Consider the following 20,238-nt stretch of genomic DNA (forward strand, 5'->3'; position numbering starts at 1 on the left):
ACAGGATGCTCGAGGCTTAGCCGAATAACACTGCAAGGAAGTATGTCATGGCTCAATGGTTCTAATTAGCCATCAGTATAATACCGCCAATGAATGTTTACATCCACCTGAAAATAAGAACAACATTCATAAAATGAGGATAACCACACAAAACTAACAGATGGTTGAAATTGTTAGAAAAAATTAGACCGATTTCTTGTTTACGAACTTAACAGCTCATGGCAATTTAATAATAAAAATCAAAACACAAGTGAAGAAAGTTTTCTGTACCTATGTATTTCACGGATACGTACTCCTGTACGGCCATTGCTCCTCTAATTCAACGGCATTGTGCTTATCACTGTTATGATAATAATTTCAAATTTGTAGAATCTGCTCGCAATCTCGTATGAACTCGCTTATTTTTCTTGCAAAACTCTGTCCAAGGGTCAGCGTAGGGGCCGTCGTGTAGACGTGTAGGGGGAAGAAAACGTTGTCCAATAATTTATGCAGTGCCAAGTTATGGAAAGTAAATTCAATCTTTGTCCAAATACGCGCAGATGTCGTGGGGAATCAGAAGTCCGTGGGTCGTGCTGAGGTCGCCGAAAATCTCAATGATAACATTAATAGCAATTCGCAAGGTAACATGAGGCTTGTCCGTTATTTTTCGGGAATGAGAGCTAAGTGACACTGACAGTTGACATCGATTTTTTTTCTATCTCGTCCCATTTACTACGCGCCAAGGAATTAATTACTCGAGTCTGCCATTTCACCTCACAAACGTCATATCGATCATTTAAAAAATTATATTTAATCAATAAAATGATATAAAAATAAAAGAGCTGCATTTCCGTGATCGCTATAATGAATACTATCGGGAAAAAATATAATTTGCCTATCTTCAAAAAACTTTACCTACCCAATTCGTTGTGGAATATACTTGGAAATTAAAGTTTTAATCAAGTTATTAAATTTAGTTAGACAGTCATCTATATTCATGTTTTTAAAGAAATTAAACCAATTAATAACCGAAAGTTCAGCATTAATTATTTCAAAATTACCAGCATGAAAGTTATAAACGAAGTGAGGCGCCGGCTTTAAGTGAGATGAAGCATTGTTATAGAATACTCGCCATATCGGGAAGCTCCATAGGCAATTATCTACCTCCGAAACTTACATACATATTACATAATTACATTATTTTATAATTTATAAGAACTAACAAAAAATCTTTCACATAAAGGTGACAAAAATCAACGCGTAATAAATAGATCGATCGCCGATACGGATACGAGATTGTCTTTCACCTGTTAGTATCTGATCCTTTCGCATTTTCTCAAAGGTTAGCTGGAAGAGATCCCTTTTAGGGATAAGTTCGCCTTTGTACATAACATTTTTATTTTTGTTTTGTTTTTGTCCATTTTATGTAAACCTGTTTATGTGCAATAAAGTGACATACATACATACATACATACGAGACGCCCTAGAATCACTAGAGACACTAGAGTGCTGTATGCGCTGCGTAAATATAAGAGATAGCTGTAATGTGGCCGTCTCGCGCGCGCCCGAGCGCTGTTTCACGTTCGGGTCATGTTTCGAGTGATGAGTGATGTGATATCTCAGTGTACCATTACGTGTTCGGAAAAGTGATGTGATATAGCATCACTTTTCGAAGCACTGTTTCGCGCATGTCTAGTAGATAATGCTCATGAAGACTTTTGCAAGTATTCGATTTTGAAAGTTGTTCCGTACCTCAAAAGGAAAAAACGGAACCCTTTTATGATCACTCGTCCGTCTGTCTGCCTTCCTGTCCGATCATCCGCCGCGGGGGATCTTTATCGCCGAAACTACTGGGTCTAAAATTTCGAGAAAAAAAACACAAAATAGTTAATTACTTACGTGTTTTTACAGACATCACATTCACGTTCGACATAAAAAAAATACATTGTTATAAATTCGGTAATGACCGACTCGCACTTGACCGGTTTTTTATGTTTAAATATCACTGATCTAAATTTCTAAACTGACAAGATAACATCTATAAGAAATTATCGGAAGTTTTAAATATCCGAGTTGTAGTTTTAAGTAGTTTTTAATATAAGCTAATATTTAAATAAATAAATAAATATAAATATTATACGACATTTTACACAAATTGGCTAAGCCCCACGGTAAGCTCAAGAAGGCTTGTGTTGTGGGTACTCAGACAATGATATATGTACCTAATATATAAATACTTAAATACATAGAAAACAACCATGACTCGGGAACAAAAAGGAGGGTAAGGATTTACTTTAAGGCTTTAATTATTTTAGTTTATATTACTTATTATTGGTTTCTGAAATAAATTTCAGTATTTACTACATACTCGTATCATCGCCAACAATGGACCTTATGCCTTTTGTAATAAGGCCCAACGATGTACACTTGTACAGTTAGGAGTGTTGCATGCATGCCATGGGTAAATAGTTTAAAATAAACGTGTCAAATTTTCAACCAAAAAATAGCTCGAATAAGTTTTTGGTACTTTTCTTTCCACAGGCAACTAATGCTCATCGAGACAATTCGAAAAACTCCAAACCCAATTAGGTTTCGTTGTTTTATCACAGAGTTCCTATGGCCATCTCCGGTCTCCATCATCAGATCAGCTCGATGGTACCATAATATTGCATTGTCATGTGATTTATACATGCATGCAAAATTTCAGCTCAATCGGAAACCGGGAAGTAGATCAAATTTAACTTGCAAGATTTGATTACAGACAACGGTCAGGCCCCAATTTCACATCGGTGACAGGTGCAACGAATTGTAAAATCACTGTTTCTGACGTCACAGGCATCCATGGGCTACGATTACCGCTTACCATAGGGCGGGCCGTATTCCTGTTTGCCACCATCATTGTATTATTAAAAAAAACTTTATGCTATCGGAAAAAAACAGATATTTCTCCTGCGAAGTTTCTGACAATTGTCAAAGATTTAGAAGAATTGTAGGTAATTCTTGACAGGTAATGAGTTATATATGTCAGAATTTCGTGACAATTGTAGTGTTTCTTGTGACAATTGTCATAAACTTAGCAAGATAAATATCTGTTTTTTTCCGATATCATAAAGTTTTTTTTAATAATACAATGATGGTGGCAAACAGGTATACGGCCCGCCCGATGGTAAGCGGTAACCGTAGCCCATGGATGCCTGTGACGTCAGCAACAGTGATTTTACAATTCGTCGCACCTGTCACGTTGGTGAAACAGGGGCCAGGTGAAACTAAATAAAAGCTTGTAAAATATGACACTTTAACCTTATGTGTGTTTGTCCGTAGCGCCGGCACGTCTAAAGTTCGCATGAGAGAACCACCGACCGCCATCCCGAAGAACCCTAATCCATTGGAAAACCCAAACGCGGTAGCTAATAAGAAAACACGGTAAGTACCTATAGTCAGCAGCAGAAGTTACTAAGCGGGCCAGGTGTTCAAAATGATCTTGATGCGACTTTATTGTTAAGAGAATAAGAGCGTGTCAAGGTAATTTTGAACACTTCGGCCGCTTAGCAACTTCTGCTGCTAGCTGTACAACTTTAACTCTCTTCTTCCACGCGCATTTTTCTACGGCTGCCGTCGACTGCTGTTTGATAACTAATCCCAAGAACGTAGGCACTAGTTTTTACGAAAGCGACTGCCATCTGATCTGACCGTTCAACCCAGAGGGGCAACTAGGCATCATTGGGATTAGTCCGGTTTCGTCACGACATTTTCTTTCACCGAAAAGCAACTGGTAAATATCAGATGGCAGGCGTGGCTCACTCCACGATTTCGTCGCGTCGCTACAAGTACATGCGGCCCGCACCAATTTTGGTGTCTAGCAGTAGTAGTTGTCACGCACCGCTACGGAACAGACGCCTGCTCGCGCTTGCGCCACCTTGCGGCCTTATCTGTCCAATTTTGGTGGCTAGCCATAAGCCGCGCGTGGCGCTGTCGCCACCTAGCGGTCATATCTGTCCTGATCGTAACAGTCGCGTTTTGTTAGGAAAGTGAAACTTCTGTACCTAGTACTATAGTCTGTCAAGCAAAGTATGTCTGTAGCAATGTACAGCAAAGTGAAGTAGGGCAACACTCAAAGAGCAGTATTGCGCTAAGAAAAGCAGCAATGTACATCGAACCAAAACATGTAATTAACATAACCTCAAATTTTACAAATGTTTACGATCAACAAGCATGATTGTACATGTAGGCACCTTGACTTTGCTTAAGTTCATGCACAATCTTATTTAATATATTGGTATTTGATGGTAACAGCAGAAATTTCTCTTAAAATAGCAACAATTCAGAATGTAAACAAACAAGATGGCTGTCATTCACAATCCACATTCCACAGATAAAACACTGGTATTACGCGATTTTGGAATTATTCGAAGTATTCGAACACAGTGTTGCTAACCCGGGTTTTTTCAAATTTGCCACCCTTTGCTACTGACCTTTACTTTGCTTTTGCTTTGCTCCTCTCGCGCTCGAGGGAGGCCTGTGCCCAGTAGTGGGATGTATATAGGCTGAATTATTATTATATTTTTCACCACACCAGCTCGGAAAGGCTTACTTTGCACTTCGAAAACTGATAGCAAAGTTGCATTTTATTCACATGTGAGACAAAGTAATCAAATGCAAATTTTGAGTTAGTTTCTTATGTTTGCTGGTAAAATTGACTTTTAAATGATGATTTTGGATGATAAATATTTCATAACATTGATTTGGATTTGATTTGGTTTGATTTTGTTTGATATTTTACATTTAAAATTTGCTTCGGGTTGTGGTGTGGTGAAAAATTTTGTGTTTCACTCGGGGGCAAATTTTGTTTAACCCTCGTGCTTTGAAACCCTCGCAACGCTCAAGATTCCATTTTTCGAACCAGTCGCTACGCTCGTGGTTTAATTTTGGAATCTTTCGCTTGCTCGGGTATCAATATTAGCACGAGCGGTTAAACAACAACTTTGCCCCCTTGTAAAACAAATAACTAATTATTGCTACTGACAAGATTTGCTCAAGTATATTATTTATTCTGTGGCGCAGGTCCCGGAGACCGCTGATGCGCGCGCCGGGCGGCGGGCAGCGCCGCGACACGCGCGCCCTGCACGAGCGCGACGACATCACCACGCTCGTCGAGACCGTCGGCTTCGTATGTTACCATACATATACGTAACCAAACACCTTAACACTCTTCACTATGTAACGTAATGTTTTGAAAAGATATGTCCCGCCGAGTTTGTTGCCGGTCCCATATTGGGATACCCTCCTCCAATTGAGGGGGGACTTAAATCTTCTCGAGGCAGAGGGGTAGGGTTGGAGCTGGTGTAGCTTTGTTTGACGTTCATTAGCGCATTGTAATAATAAACTATTTTTATCAATAAGGCTTCAATTGGCTTGTTTCTTTTTTATTTGTTGGGAGTGGCCATTTACTATGTAGTGGCATATATAAATTTATAACTATAGCAGTCACCCTACTTGCCTGTACACAGTTGAACCGTTGTCGTAACAGTTTAGCAATCCTCTCAACTGTACATCGGTGAACCTTATTACAAAAGGCCTTTAGGTCCACCGATGGACAGTTAACAGTGTGGGCGATGGTACAGGTACAATATTATAAACAGTAAACAGACCTGTAAAGAGTAGTTAGCCGCAATTCACGCGCCAAGCCGTACATTCAACACTAAAATATTTCCGTACACGGCGGGAAAAGTTGATAAATGCCGAGAAAAAATTGAACAAATTTGAACTTTATGTAATTTTATTTTAAATTCAAATTTCTTCAATAAAATATCTCGAGTTATCAACTTCTTCCCGCCGCGTATGGATTTTTGTTTGTATTTCCGCTAATTTTTAACCTTTTCGTCGCCGTAGTAATGAAGTGTCATCAGCGCCATGTCAAAAATTTCTCGTATACAAACCTGACCAAAACTACGACTTGATATCAAGTCGTGGCGTGTGGGGCACGAAATGTTCGGACTTCATATCAAGTCAATGGTGGCAAAAGGGTTAAGCATGAAACCACAGATAAAGTATAAATGTAGCATGTTTTGACTTTCGACAGATGACGACTCCCCACGCGTCGGCGGCGAACTCGGTCCACGGCGTCCCGCACTACGCCTCCCCGCCCTCCCCGCAACGCACCAAGTCATCGCACGTCTCGACATCAGCACGAGGTAATTCTATACTTCTTTTTGAAGTGAAAACTTCTTTAGCGGCGCTGTGCACTTATTGAGGTGGGAAAAAATGTTAAGAGCCAACAGGAGTGGTCATTCCTCCATACAAACGTACTCCTCGTTTTCCTCCGTGGTTTTTGAAGCTAGAGCAATGATTTTTTCAACACAGATTAATATTGTCAGTATCTGTGTCGGACCGTTTTGCTTTTTGTGACATTTTTGTTTTTTAAGGCGCTAGAGCCCTTCAAAAATGGCCAAAATGGCCTAATTGACTATGCCGCAATGAGAGGCGTGGTATTCAAAACTGATATCAATTAGCCAAAAAAGCAAAACGGTCCGACACGGATAATTTCATAATCATTTAGATTTCCAAATTTGGTTACGATTGGTTAAGTTTTGGAGGAGGAAAAAGAGGAGTACGAAACCTCGATTTTTGTCATTTTTACGCAGGATTTTTCGCCTCAGCTGCAGTTGTCCCTATCGCACTAATTTTAGTGGCGGAGTCAAGTTTCTAAATACGTACACAGCCAGAAAAGTGATGGGCAATAGTCGACATTTAATGTCGATATCTAGTGATGTAAGAATTTATCGATAAACCGTCTTGTGTGAAAATATCTAGATCCTCCTAAGACACAAGGGGTTTTGCGTTGAGAGGGAACACATTTTTGTAGTTACATAGGTACAATCTATTTTGAACTTTTTGATTCTAATATTTCAAATTAGAAATCAAAATCAAAAATATTTTATTGCATGGTTATGGGTTTAAATTTTTAGGTACAGTCACGCTCCGTAATTGTCGAGCAATTTAAGGTCCTAGCTAGGGAATGCAATCTCGCACCAAGATTGGCGATTCGAGATCTCGCACGAAAAATCCGAATTGAGATTGGGTCTTTCGAGATCTCGACAGTCAGATTTTCGTGATCGAGATTAATATCTCGACGAGATCGAATTTGACAAAGTATCTAAAAATGTGTTACTTTAATCAAAAATCTCTAAGAATTCCATACATATAGACATCGTAAAATCGGGCGTATCGAGATATTCCTAGGAATATAATGAAACGCCGACATTTCATGACCTGCCTAGCGAACACCAGCCATTTTGTGCAAACCTCAAGGTGTGATATTCTGATATTCCTATAGTCTATAGGCAAATTAAACAAAAGTCGTCTTCTTCACGATTTTCGTCGACATCTCTTCTAAATACCTAAAACTGGTATGGACGTGTTCCTCGTGGTCTCCAGAATATGAATAGACCGGTTTTTATTTTATGGAGGGGGGGAGGACGTGTCGAAAAAAAGGAAAAAGTGGGCGGCCGACCAGCATTGATATTTGTTCACGTCTTTAGTCCTATGGGACCGATCGGTTCGTGTGAGATGTCGTTTGAAAGAGTATTAAACGTGCAATTATTTTTTTATAATAACCGTAGTCATAACTGTAGTCATTTACAAAATATTTAAAATATATGATTTTTTACCGTGCATGGATGGCATAAGTACTGACAAAACATGCGTCTAACTCAATAAATTATAACTTTACCGCAATTAATGTTATTATAAAATATACGAAAAATTTCATTAGCTTTCCAAAAAAAGTTTTATTGCTGTATGATATTATATAACAAAGTAATGATGACTTTTGTTCCGTCACGTAAATGGCGGGCGACCGACCTCAACTGATCATTATTTCTCGGGTTCTATTTAACTGATCAATTGGTGATGCATACCATTAGAAAGAATATTAAACATACTATAATTGGTTTCTAATAACCGTAGTCATAACTGTAGTCATTTACAAAATCATTGAAAATATATGATTTCTCGATCAATTATATTACAATGCGCCCGCTATGAAGCTAGGAATATCAAAGAATGCATTGCTCTGATGGATCTGCCGTCTCTTTCATAAGGAAGATCGTGATATGCCTGGGTTAATATTAGATCAGGAAATGGTGGCGTTTCATGATACGCCTAGGATTACGATTTTACGATATGCCACCGACATACTACTTATTTAAGGTACCTCATGTTATATTTTGAAAATAACAACAAATTAAATTGACATTTAACATAAAATCAATTTTAATTTTTACTTTACTTCTAAATTCTGAAATGCTATCGATGTGAAACCACTATTTTCCTTTACTTAGAAACTGCGTAACAATAATAGAGCTAAAGCCGGACACATAATAGCACTGCCTGAACAACATGAATCTAAGGTCATATATTACTTAAAACAAATAAGTATTTCACTTTCAGTCTTGTTCGAGATCTCGAAAATATTAAACGAGATCTCGACCGAGATTGCATATATCGAGATTTCCTGTCAACTAGGTTAAATTTCGAAAATACGTGCGAGATCTAGCGAGATCTCGAAATTGCGAGATCTAGATTGCATTCCCTAGTCCTAGCTGAATTTTGTAAATGTATCGAAAATGTCACGGATGTAAATATGTCAAAGGAAATTGATTGTTTCATACACTTACTCTTACTCTATAGAATGTCCAATCCTGCCTTACAAAGACGTTAATATTTATATTTGTCATGTCTATACTTCGTTTCTGAGCATTATTGAAAAAAAAATACTTACTTGATACTAGTATTAACCACTAAGTACATAAATAGGGTAATTCGCCAGTAACACGCCACTATTAGTAACTGGCCACGCCAAACCAAAAATGAATTCTATTCACCAATAAATAGAATTCATTTTATTATAAGGTGGCCAGTTATTGAAACCTAATACCTACTAAAATGAATTCTGTATAGAGGTGAATAGAATTAATTTTTAGTTTAGGGCGGCCAGTTACTGGCGAATTACCCTATTCGATATCGAGTTCCGTAAACGTAAGCCGGGTAAGTAAAAAAGTTCCATCGCAATAGGGTAATTCGTCAGTGGCCACCCCAAACCAAAAATGAATTATATTCACCTATAAATATAATTAATTTTAGTTTAGGGCGGCCAGTTACTGGCGAATTACCCTATTCGATATCGAGTTCCGTAAACGTAAGCCGGGTAAGTAAAAAAGTTCCATCGCAATAGGGTAATTCGTCAGTGGCCACCCCAAACCAAAAATGAATTATATTCACCTATAAATATAATTAATTTTAGTATAAGGTGGCCAGTTATTGAAGTTATTGAAACCTTATACTAAAATGAATTCTGTTTATAGGTGAATAGGATTCATTTTTAGTTTAGGGCGGCCAGTTATTAAAAGTGGCCAGTTACTGGCGAATTACCCTACTTAGTAGTAGCAGTAACAAAAAGTGACAATGCAAATTGCAATCAGTGAGGTGCGCGCCAGCGCGAGTACGGGCGCACCGCACGCGTCTGTGTGCGTGCATTACACATACAAATACAGTCTCTCACGCCGCGGTTACGCCCCGTCAGAGCGACGGGTATATTCAGCTTGAAATCTCAAAATTGACTTTTAGCTCAGCTCCCGTTTCGCCTTAAACTCGAGACAGCGTAAGGCGTAACCCTCACTTTCTACCGCGCGGCGAAAATTTATGCCTGAGCCTGCTGTTTCGGTTAGGCGGCGCAGGGCGCTTGTGTGACGTCACGTGTGACGGACAATGTCATTTTGTTTTTTGATTTAAATGCCTTCTAGCGAGTTTCCCTCAAGCTGGTATTAATATAACTGCAGTACTCACAGTGATGTGCTTAGGGGTTTCAAGTAACGCGACGAAATAACGTTAGATGGCGTTAATCTCAATTATACATAGTGCTGCAAATATTTTGCACTAGATGGCGCTGTTATTAATATTTTGAGTTACAATGCCGTTAAGTTTTCACCTCTGCCGGCACTCCCGGAGTGCAACCCGTTGTTTTTTTAATAGCCTGTTTTGTGTCCCACTGCTGGGCAAAGGCCTCTCCTTTCTTCCGCCACTCATCACGGTTTGGTGCATGCTCCCGCCAGTCGCTGCAAAAAGCGTCAAGGTCATCCCGCCATCTCTTTTTTGGTGTACCTTATACTTCTACCAACGGGAATAGGGTGTATAGAGACGGATTGTCAAAGTAAATTATGTAGCCACTGTAAATTTACTGCCATCTTTCGACAGAACATAAAACTGTTAGAACGCCATTTAACTTTGATCCTTATTCTTTCACTGATATGTGTTAACTCATTAAATTAATATTAATATTAACGCCATCTACTTGACTATAGGCCTACTTCATCGTCTCATACTTGTTTATTAACGTATTAGTGCATAATTTCATCGTTATCCTTTCAGTATATCCAATACATATCTCTATAAATAACAACCGGAACATCTGTATTCCCAGGCTTCCGCAAGAGCAAAGAAACCTCACCCAGATCGCCAAGATTAAATCCAAAACAAAATAAGAACACTTTAGAGAAAGATCTAAAGCTAGCTCTGGACGCTATACACGCATCTGACCCTTCCATGGATACTATACACGATACCCTACCGTCGGTTATCAAGGTGCAATGCGCGAAGAAAGACGTGGTGAAGACACCTAGTGAAACTACTCCAAGGACTCCAAGGACTGACGGGATGGCTGAAGAAAGAAAGGAGGTGAAGGTAAGTGTGTCTGCTTCATACATGGTGGAAAAATCGAGTGCCACATGGATGGCAACTACCTTAAATATTGTAAATAGTACATTTTGTGTAGGAGACTTTCCTTTGTTTTTAAAAACAATAAATTCTGCATTTAAGGATTTATGAAAAATCGCTTGCCTCAGTCGGGACTCGAACCGGCCAAATGTGACAAAAAATTACTTACCATAAAAATTATATTAAATCCATGCTGCTCTTTAACTCTCTCTTCATACTGTCAGCAGCAGAAGTTGCTAAGCGGGCGAGGTGTTCAAAATTACCTTGACGCGCTCTTATTCTCTTAACAATAAAGTCGCGTCAAGATCATTTTGAACACCTCGCCCGCTTAGCAACTATTGCTGCTGACTGTACCAGTGTTGTTTGCTAGTAAAACAAATTAATAAACAAAAATAGTTTATTGAAAATGAAGAATAGCTTATTGAATATAGCTCTCGCTGGATATAAAAATACATATGAAATAAATAAACACCTTACCGGTAGCCCTTTTAGGTTGACTATTATTAAATCACTTAATACGTTCAATGTAGGAGCATAACTTTGACAAGCTATACAAAATTGAATTTTATATTTAGCATATGTACTTTGGTCTATATTCATTATTCATTTTATGTAAAAAAGATACGAGCTTGTCAAAATTACACTACAATATATCTTACTACGAATTGTCTTTATTTATTTTAATAATAGTTTTAAATATTTTGTGCTTTATCAAATTACAATAATTTAAAGTTAAATAATTAATAAGTAAAGTTTGCTTTAAGCGAATCTCATTGGAAATTTCTTATTTCAAAATAAGACTTGATAATTTCAAGTCTTGTTTGAATTTAATGGGTACAACTAACCAATAATATATGGTAACATTTCACTAAGTGTGAAAGAGACACCACGACATCTAAAAAAGTGCCTTGCAATGTGATTTTCCTATTCTCAGCGTGCATTTGTAAAACACTCGCATTCGCATTTTACAATATTGCCACTCGCTTAGAATTGCCGACTTTCCACACTTGTATCATAAATGTTTTAGTCAATAGAATTGTCACGTGTCATGGAATAGGCACTATATTCTAACATTGACATTAAGCTTCATTATTTCTAATTTAAAATTATGTCTCTTTTTTGTATTTTCAACTGTATTACCAAGGCTTAAAGTAGGTACTTGAATTACAGCAAAATTGTGATTAAATATGGCTTCTAAAGAGCATTCTGACTTTGTATGTATTTGGTGGGCAGTATAAATTAAACCTTAACATTAGTACAGTTAAGTGCACTTTAGCCTGTGTTCGTGGTGGCGCTTAAGCGCATTTGCCGCAGAGGGGCTTGTTGTCCATCACGGAGAATGTGGAGTCGGTCACGGGGTTCCTGCATTTCTGGAAAATAAAAAATAAAAATTCTGAGAAAATAATAAAAAAAATATATAAAACCGGTAATATTTTGAGGGATTTTATTAAGAGATAATAACTTTTTGCCTATGTCTACGGTAATATAGATTATTATTGAATCACAAATTATTTGTCGAATAAATAATAGAGACTATTTATTATTATTCTTATTAGTTACTATTTCGTACTCAAATATTGTTTGCCCTGTCTTTGTCTGGTAGTAGTTTAGGTACTTGACTACTTGTACTTATAAACTTAAGCGCCAAATAGGTTTCTCTTTGGGTCGTCTCTGAAGCTTCCACCGCCGCCATTGGATTCTGTTTACTCTTCAAACACATGGGCATTGCTAAGTAAAATACCCATGTGTTTGAAGAGACCACTTGGCATCCAGAGCGATGATCGCCTTGTCTGTGATGAGCTTGGAGCAGCCCGCACAGCGCAGACTAGTCAACATAGCAACTTGTACAGTAACTTATGTTGCAAGTGAAGCACTCGCGGTGCCACTTGGCATCCAGAGCGATGATCGCCTTGTCCGTGATCGGCTTGGAGCAGCCCGCACAGCGCCGCGAACTAGTCAACATAGCAACTTGAACAGTAACTTACGTTGCAAGTGAAGTACTCGCGGTGCCACTTGGCATCCAGAGCGATGATCGCCTTGTCCGTTAGGGGCTTGGAGCAGCCCGCACAGCGCTGCGTACTTGTCAACATAGCAACTTGAACAGTAACTTACGTTGCAAGTGAAGCACTCGCGGTGCCACTTGGCGTCCAGAGTGATGATCGCCTTATCCGGGATCGGCTTGGAGCAGCCCGCGCAGCGCCGACTAGTCAACAAAGCAACTTGCACAGTAACTTACGTTGCAAGTGAAGCACTCGCGGTGCCACTTGGCATCCAGAGCGATGATCGCCTTGTCCGTGATCGGCTTGGAGCAGCCTGCACAACGCGCCGCGAACTTGTGAGCGTAGCACTCAGAGCAGTAGGGACGACCGGCCTGGAATTGAGAAAGTGTTATTGTTTAAAACGCCAGTGATATTAGACAAGGTACCTAAAGTAAGGAAAAGCTGAAAACTTTGTATATTGGCTCGCAATTTCCGTGTTGTATGTTTCATTGTATCCAATATATTTTTTTTGTATCTTTCACATTCCGTTTTCTTATTTTTGTGGTAAAATCGTTTATTATTGCGAAATCTATTCATCGTTTTTACATCGGTGCATGCTATGAATTTCAATGTCAGTTGACAACTTGACAACGAGTGTCCTTGCCAGTAAAATAAATTAGCACTACTGACATTGAAAAAAGGTTTCCATTTTTATTAGCTATTAGTCTTTACATTATATTCCAGACACTAAAATGACAGTTAATATGACGATTTTTGTACCAGTTTTGTAAATCAATATCAGATCAGTCGGATATAATGAATAGTCGGATATAGGAATGGAATTCCTTGCCGGCGGGCGTCTATATTTCCGTGCTCTTATAACCCGGCAACCTTCAAATTAAGAGTGAACAGGCACTTTCTGGGCGAGCTCGCTCCATCTTAGGCCACGTATACGCCTCGGCTAGTTTGCGGCAATAAGTAAGCGCATTCATAAAAAAAAGGGTAGAAACATTACCTGCTCCATGAAACCGCCACCTCCGAGCTCCTTCTTGCAGCCGCCGCACACGAAGTGGTTGGCATGCCACGACACGCCCAGGGCTTGGATCACACGCTGAAATAGAAAAAAATGATAGTTATTATATAGTAGTTTGTGTTACAAGGGGTCAAGGTCTTGTATTGAATCCTGAATGAAGCGATGGATTCTAAAGTAGAATCCTGAGCGTAATGAGGGATTCAAGTGTTAACGCCCAAGACGAAATAATTTTGATACCGTGTGACACATCTCCTATGAGGGAATTATGATGAATGTGCAAAAAAAAAATTTTTGTGCTAGAACAGAAAATTGTTACTTTGATCCCACCTAGCAGGGAAGAAAAGTGCCACTTTGATCCCTCCTAGCAGGGATGAAAAGTGCCACTTTGATCCCTCCTAGGAGGGAGGAAAAAGCTCTTTTTCGAAAAAATATTATCGCTCATGGGACTTTCCCTTTCTTGACTTTACAGTAAGGAATCGGCGCGATATTTTTTATGCGATTGATGAGAATTCTGGGGCATGCCTCTCTGACGAACAAACCGCACTGTACATCGGTGGAGCTTATGCCTTTTGTAATAAGGTTTACCGATGGACAGTTAACAGCGTGGGCGATGGTACAGTCACTATCAGATATCTCGGAGCGGCCAAGGTGTTCACAATATCTGAACAGGCACTCTAACGCCTTGACAATAGAGGCGTGCTCAGATATTTGTGAGCACCTTGACCGCTCCGATATATCTGATGGTGACTGTACAACAATTAGACTGAAATAGAGGCTTTAGGACGGGGACTGTAGAGATTCCTAATATACTTTTGGCGCGTTGTTTTATCCGCTACTTCTTCTTCTTCTTCCGGCCTTGTCCCATTTCTAATTGGTTTTATCCGCTACTATTGATGCTGAGTGTACGCGCGACAATCAGGAACAAATACTGCGTAGATACTGTAAAGTCAGCGTCGTATAGTAGGTAGCATCCAAAGTATTCAAATTATATTATATGGTGAACGAATTATTTGAATACTTTGGATGGTGTACTTTCGTTTCGGCCAAATACATTTCGCCAAATTTCACTTCCCAACAAACTTATCGCAATAGTTTCATTTCCCAAAGGAACCTTTAGCAAAGTTACACTTCGCATATAATTTATTTGGTCAAATTATCATTTGGCATGATTTTACTTTGTCAAATGTTATTAGGACAAAAACTTATTTAGCAAACGTTTTTTATTGTCTAATATTATATTCCAAAAAGATGTTTGGTCAAAATTGTCACTTCGCAAATTTGACAAATAGGCATCTCTATTTAAAGTACTTTTTGTTATGTTATAATAGGTACGTTAAATTCTACGTAATTTGGGTGGGTTGGGTTAGGTTTGAACTGCGATCCTCACAAAACGGAACCGCTATCAGAAAAGTGGGTTAGGTTAGGTTAGAACTGTCACCCTCACAGAATCGAAATGCTATTAGAAAAGTGGGTTAGGTTAGGTTAGAACTGCGGTCCTTACAGAAACGAAATTCTATGTACTAAAAAAAGGTCATCGAAGTGGATTTATTAATTTAATAGAATAACGAGATGTAAAAAAATTGCATGACCTATTAAACTAAAATGTGGTTTGAATATTGGTGGTTATTTACTATTTTTGGGTTACAATGATTACTTTGGTGTTATTTGCTTTAATAGAATAGCAAGATGTAACAAATTTGGTTGTTATTTTACATTCAAATGGAGTTTTAATTTTAGTGATCATTTACTACATATTTTTGGCAGTAAGAATGTTTTTTTTTGACGTTACATTTTACTATGTATATGTAATGATCAGTTAAATACTAGACAAATAAAATTCTGCAGCCTCCACTTTATTGGTATGTAAATTGTATGCCATGCAATATTTTGGGACATGTAAGTTATGCTTAATGATACATTTGACTAAATAATATTTGGTAAAATGAAACTTGTCCAAGTAATTATTTGCTAAACAATAACTTGCCAAAAAAGACTATTGCTAACTGAAATTTTGCGATAAGTTGTTTTGCCAAACATTTTTTTGGGAAATGATAATTTGGGAAACATAGTTTGGGATGTGATACTTTGGGAAACGATTTTGGCCCATTCGTTAGTAAACCACTTTGGATGCTACCTACTATGTGACCCTGACTGTACCGATTCCACTTCGCCAAGTCACGATAGAGTTCGAATGGAACACGAAACGAGAAACCATCCAAGATCTTGAAATAAATTTCATTTGGTGTACAATTCTGAGATCTAACCTCTTGGGGTTCAATGTCCTAATACTAGTACAAATTACCTCCAATGAAATTTAAATCTTAATGAAATGGAATAGAGTTTCTTTTATTTTGTTTCGTTCGATTTTAAAATAAAACAAATTCAACTCTAATTTCTAATACCGTTGATTCAAATTCGATTGCCAATTTTCCTTGTATGGTGGGCCGCTAGAGGCTAAGCATAATCCAACCTAGAGATTACTGGCAACATTTACGTACTTAATTCTCTTATCTCAAGTATTCTTGTTTATAATTTGAGAGCACAAATTAGTTGCATTAATACTACTAAGTAGGTTTAAGACTGCAATGTAAGCGGGTTTGGTCAAGGGCTCAGTTTGCCCTTACCAAGCCTCTCGTCTTCCTCGCATATTATGCCCTTTTTCTAACGCATCATTTGCATTAAGACGATGTGTCCTACAAAAAAACTGTCGAGATCAAGATGTTTAGTAGGCTTTAATAGTACTGTAACAGTAAATTTTCATAGGGTGCTAGATGTTTAATCAATTTGATTGGGATACAGATGTTAAATGAATTTATAGCTGATAGAGACTGTGGTTTTATTGCCTAATGGCAATCTACACGGTCACAAATCATTTGCTATTGATCGACACTAGAAATCAGCCATACTCATACGTCGTCGTAACAAAAAACGGATCGCGCTCGCATAGGTATCGGAAGTTCCATATAACATAAACATTTCAAATGGAATTTGAGAAATGTGAAAGTAGGTATATATTTACGAATATACTCGTATATTCATTTTAATTACAATCAATATTTATTAATAAGATATGCCTTTACTTTTGCCTTCATTTCTTTTTAGCTGCTATATGGCCATCTAAAAGCTGTTTATATGGCCATGTTCAATACCGGTATCAATTCCAGAATTCCGGTATTGAGAGCCAATATCGTATTTCAATACCGGACATAACAGTGTGAATTTCATTCAATAGCGTGACGGTCTCATTTTTTATGGGATTTTGAACAGCGCGCCAAGCGGGACATTTTGAATACTCAAAATCCCATACAAAATGAGACTTAACGCAAACGCGTACGTCAGATCACGCTATCGAATGTAATTTACACTAGGCGCCTTACATAACAGTATTGAGAATCGTCCGAAGATGCCCTACACGGGATACCTTTTGTTTCCTCAATAGATGATGTCATCAGATGTTTCGACTGTAGGCTGTGCAATCATTATGTTGTGACTAACAATGTTTACGAGTGCGGTCCATTGTTTTTGTTACTGTCATGTTAAAGGGAATACCTACCAGCAAGATAGAAATATCAAGACAGGTTTTGAACTGGTAGTTGGTACAATAGTTACAATACTTAAGGCCCCCCCCCCCACATCTGGCGTCTTTCGAGCGTCGGCGTCTGTCGGCGTCGGTCCAGCGCTATGGAAAATGACGTCGCTGCGCAGTTGCGTCGACGCTGCGTCGACGTTGCGTCGACGTCGGACATAGAATTGTAGACGCTGACGCTCGAAAGACGCCAGATGTGGAGGGGGCCTTATAGTTAGTTTTTTTAGCATTAGAAAGAACTCCACAGAAGCAAGCGTGCAGTTTTTAACAGGCTCTTTAATTGTTAATAATTATTGAATTATTTAATGTAGCATGGTCAATACATATAATTTACTTACTTCAAATTATTACCCCTATAAGTGCCGGATTTGGAACCACAAGCTTACTTCTGCGAAGTTCTTTCTAATGCTAAAAAAAGGGACTATAGTATGTTTCAATTTAATGAGCTTGCATTTCTTACGAAGGCAATAGTTCTGGGTTCAAATCCCTGTAAGGGCATTTATTTGTGTAATGAGCACGGATATTTGTTCCTGAGTCTTGAGTCTTTTCTATGTACCTGTCTTAGTATTTATATATAATGTATATATATATATATATATATATATCGTTGTCAGAGTACCCACAACACAAGCCTGCTTGAGCTTAATACCGTGGGGCTTAATCAATTTGTGTAATAATATTTAATTGAATGAAACATCTTTATTGGTTTATTAGTTTTATACGCCGATACTTGCTTTGTACCTAGAAATCATAAACATACTTCGTGACCAAGAATTTTCATTTCCGATTACTAGTTAACTTAACTTCCAAATATTTATGTCAGACAGCGTTAGTGTAAATATCTAGTTGTTAGGAATTTCAAGCCGTTATAGGGTTAACGATTATACGTTATTGATACAATAATCGTGTTATTACGATACCAGGACCATATGAGACACAGGAGGTAATTACGTTACAGCTAAGGCGCGTTTTCGGTATGTGGCCAAATGAGTTTAAAATAGTTTGTGAAAAACGACGTATGCGCCATTGATGTTTGAATGTAGTTAGGGCGTTGTGAAAAAACGGTTAGATGGAGTTGACAGATGGTCGACATCGATTAGTTGTTGGGGAATCTTTAGATGTATTTGTAGCGTAAAGTTACACAGTAACTTGTAACATTTACATTTATTCCATTTTGACGACCAGTCTGGCCTAGTGGGTAGTGACCCTGCCTGTGAAGCCGATGGTCCTGGGTTCGAATCCCGGTAAGGGCATTTATTTGTGTAATGAGCACAGATATTTGTCCCCGAGTCATGGATGTTTTCTATGTATTTAAGTATTTGTATATTATATTTATCGTTGTCTGAGTACCCACAACAACACAAGCCTTCTTGAGCTTACCGTGGGACTTAGCCAATTTGTGTAACAATGTCCTTATAATATTATTATTTATTACTAAAAAATATATATACAATATACTAACATAATTATACACTCAACTGGACAGGAAGATAAAAAAAACAGATAAAATGATTTACATATTAATAGCAAATTACACACTCCAGGTCCAGCAATATGTTATTAAAATATGTAAGTATTTCTGCTATCATAAGTCTCAGTCTGTCATTTGATTTCTTGTATTGTGCAATATGGCTAGAATAAATGTACAAATAAAAATAATAACGCCAATATTTCACACGGGACGCATTGTAGTTACTTGATAAAAGCTTTGAACGCAATTGCAGGACTAAAAAATGCTTTGATTAACACTTAGCTCACCGCGGCAGGACACGATGTCAGTGTGTAAATTGCCTAAAACACATGAATGGCGCGCACGCGGCGACCGGCGACCCAAGCCCACAAAAGCGATGACCGCATTGCAAGGCCGTACCGCGGTCGCAGACTGCACTACTTAACACCTATCTATTAGAGGAATATAAGGAATCCTTAAGCAACTTTTTGTGCATCTTTACATGTAGCTAAACAGCTTGTGTTTTTTTTTAACTAAATTCTTGTAGGTACCAGAATAGAGGCAGCAATCATTCAATCAAGGGTACGATGCACGCTTGGAAATTCAGCGATGCTAAGACTAGACCATAGATGGAAAGATTCACCGCAGTAAGATTTGATAACGCACTTGCAATTGTAACTGAAGGCGGTGGGGTAGGCTGGATGGTATTTTCTTTTTTACAGACGGTTTTCCTGACTATAAAAATCAGGGATCGGAACCGGTTTTCTGCAAAAACTTTGTAATAACAATAACCATATTTTTCGGATTATTTTAAACTCAAAATGTAGGACTCGGTTGTGTTTTAGGTAACGACTTCGTATAATTACATTGCCCAATTAGAAATGAAATAAGTAATTAACAAAAAACGAAAAAATACAGTTTTCGTTCCCATACAAAAAAAAACCGGTATCCGATCCCTGAAAAAAATTGGGACCTTAAACTTTATAACTTACAACTAGTTATTTACCTACGTTCATAAAATAACTTCATGTGGATTTATACTCGTACAGTCAAAGAATTTAATTTCCGACCCATTTTGTACCTTGTCACAGTGACAATTGTGTGAGGGCTCTGGCGACTTTCATATTGATTGTCACTGTGACAAGGTACGAAATGGGTCAGAAATTATATTCTTTGACTGTACCTAGTTTAGTTCGGACGACGGTATTGTTTTCATGCCACGGGCTAACGTCAATTTTGGTGCGTCTGTAGGATGTAGAGGTACTATTATGTCTATTGTTGTCACTGCCACCTCAGTGCAAACTTCGCGTGGTCGGAATCTATGATTTTAACAATTATTTATAGAAATATTCGACCACGGAAGCCGCTTATGAGTAATACATTTCTCTGCCCTTATAAGGCCCGGTGTGACTCACGAGGCCTTAAACTATGCTTTTAAGGT

The 20,238-nt window shown here is 38.2% G+C and overlaps 2 protein-coding genes across 2 annotated transcripts in view; one reads left to right on the forward strand and one right to left on the reverse strand.

The window, feature by feature from the left end:
- Positions 1–20,238, forward strand: part of LOC134669896 (uncharacterized) — a 94,407-nt gene that overhangs the window by 24,104 nt on the left and 50,065 nt on the right. The window contains exons 15-18 of the mRNA XM_063527511.1: positions 3,301–3,402; positions 5,041–5,146; positions 6,059–6,170; positions 10,457–10,716. Of these exons, the coding sequence (XP_063383581.1) occupies positions 3,301–3,402; positions 5,041–5,146; positions 6,059–6,170; positions 10,457–10,716 (580 nt within the window). The remainder of the gene's footprint in view (positions 1–3,300; positions 3,403–5,040; positions 5,147–6,058; positions 6,171–10,456; positions 10,717–20,238) is intronic.
- LOC134670355 (transforming growth factor beta-1-induced transcript 1 protein) overlaps positions 11,133–20,238 on the reverse strand; it is a 40,677-nt gene continuing 31,571 nt past the window's right edge. Inside the window, exons 4-6 of the mRNA XM_063528173.1 lie at positions 13,744–13,839; positions 12,986–13,120; positions 11,133–12,119 (exon numbers count right to left, since the gene is read on the reverse strand). Of these exons, the coding sequence (XP_063384243.1) occupies positions 12,045–12,119; positions 12,986–13,120; positions 13,744–13,839 (306 nt within the window). The 3' untranslated portion in view covers positions 11,133–12,044. The remainder of the gene's footprint in view (positions 12,120–12,985; positions 13,121–13,743; positions 13,840–20,238) is intronic.

Source organism: Cydia fagiglandana, chromosome 13 (assembly GCF_963556715.1).
Source record: "Cydia fagiglandana chromosome 13, ilCydFagi1.1, whole genome shotgun sequence".
NCBI classification, from domain to species: domain Eukaryota; kingdom Metazoa; phylum Arthropoda; class Insecta; order Lepidoptera; family Tortricidae; genus Cydia; species Cydia fagiglandana.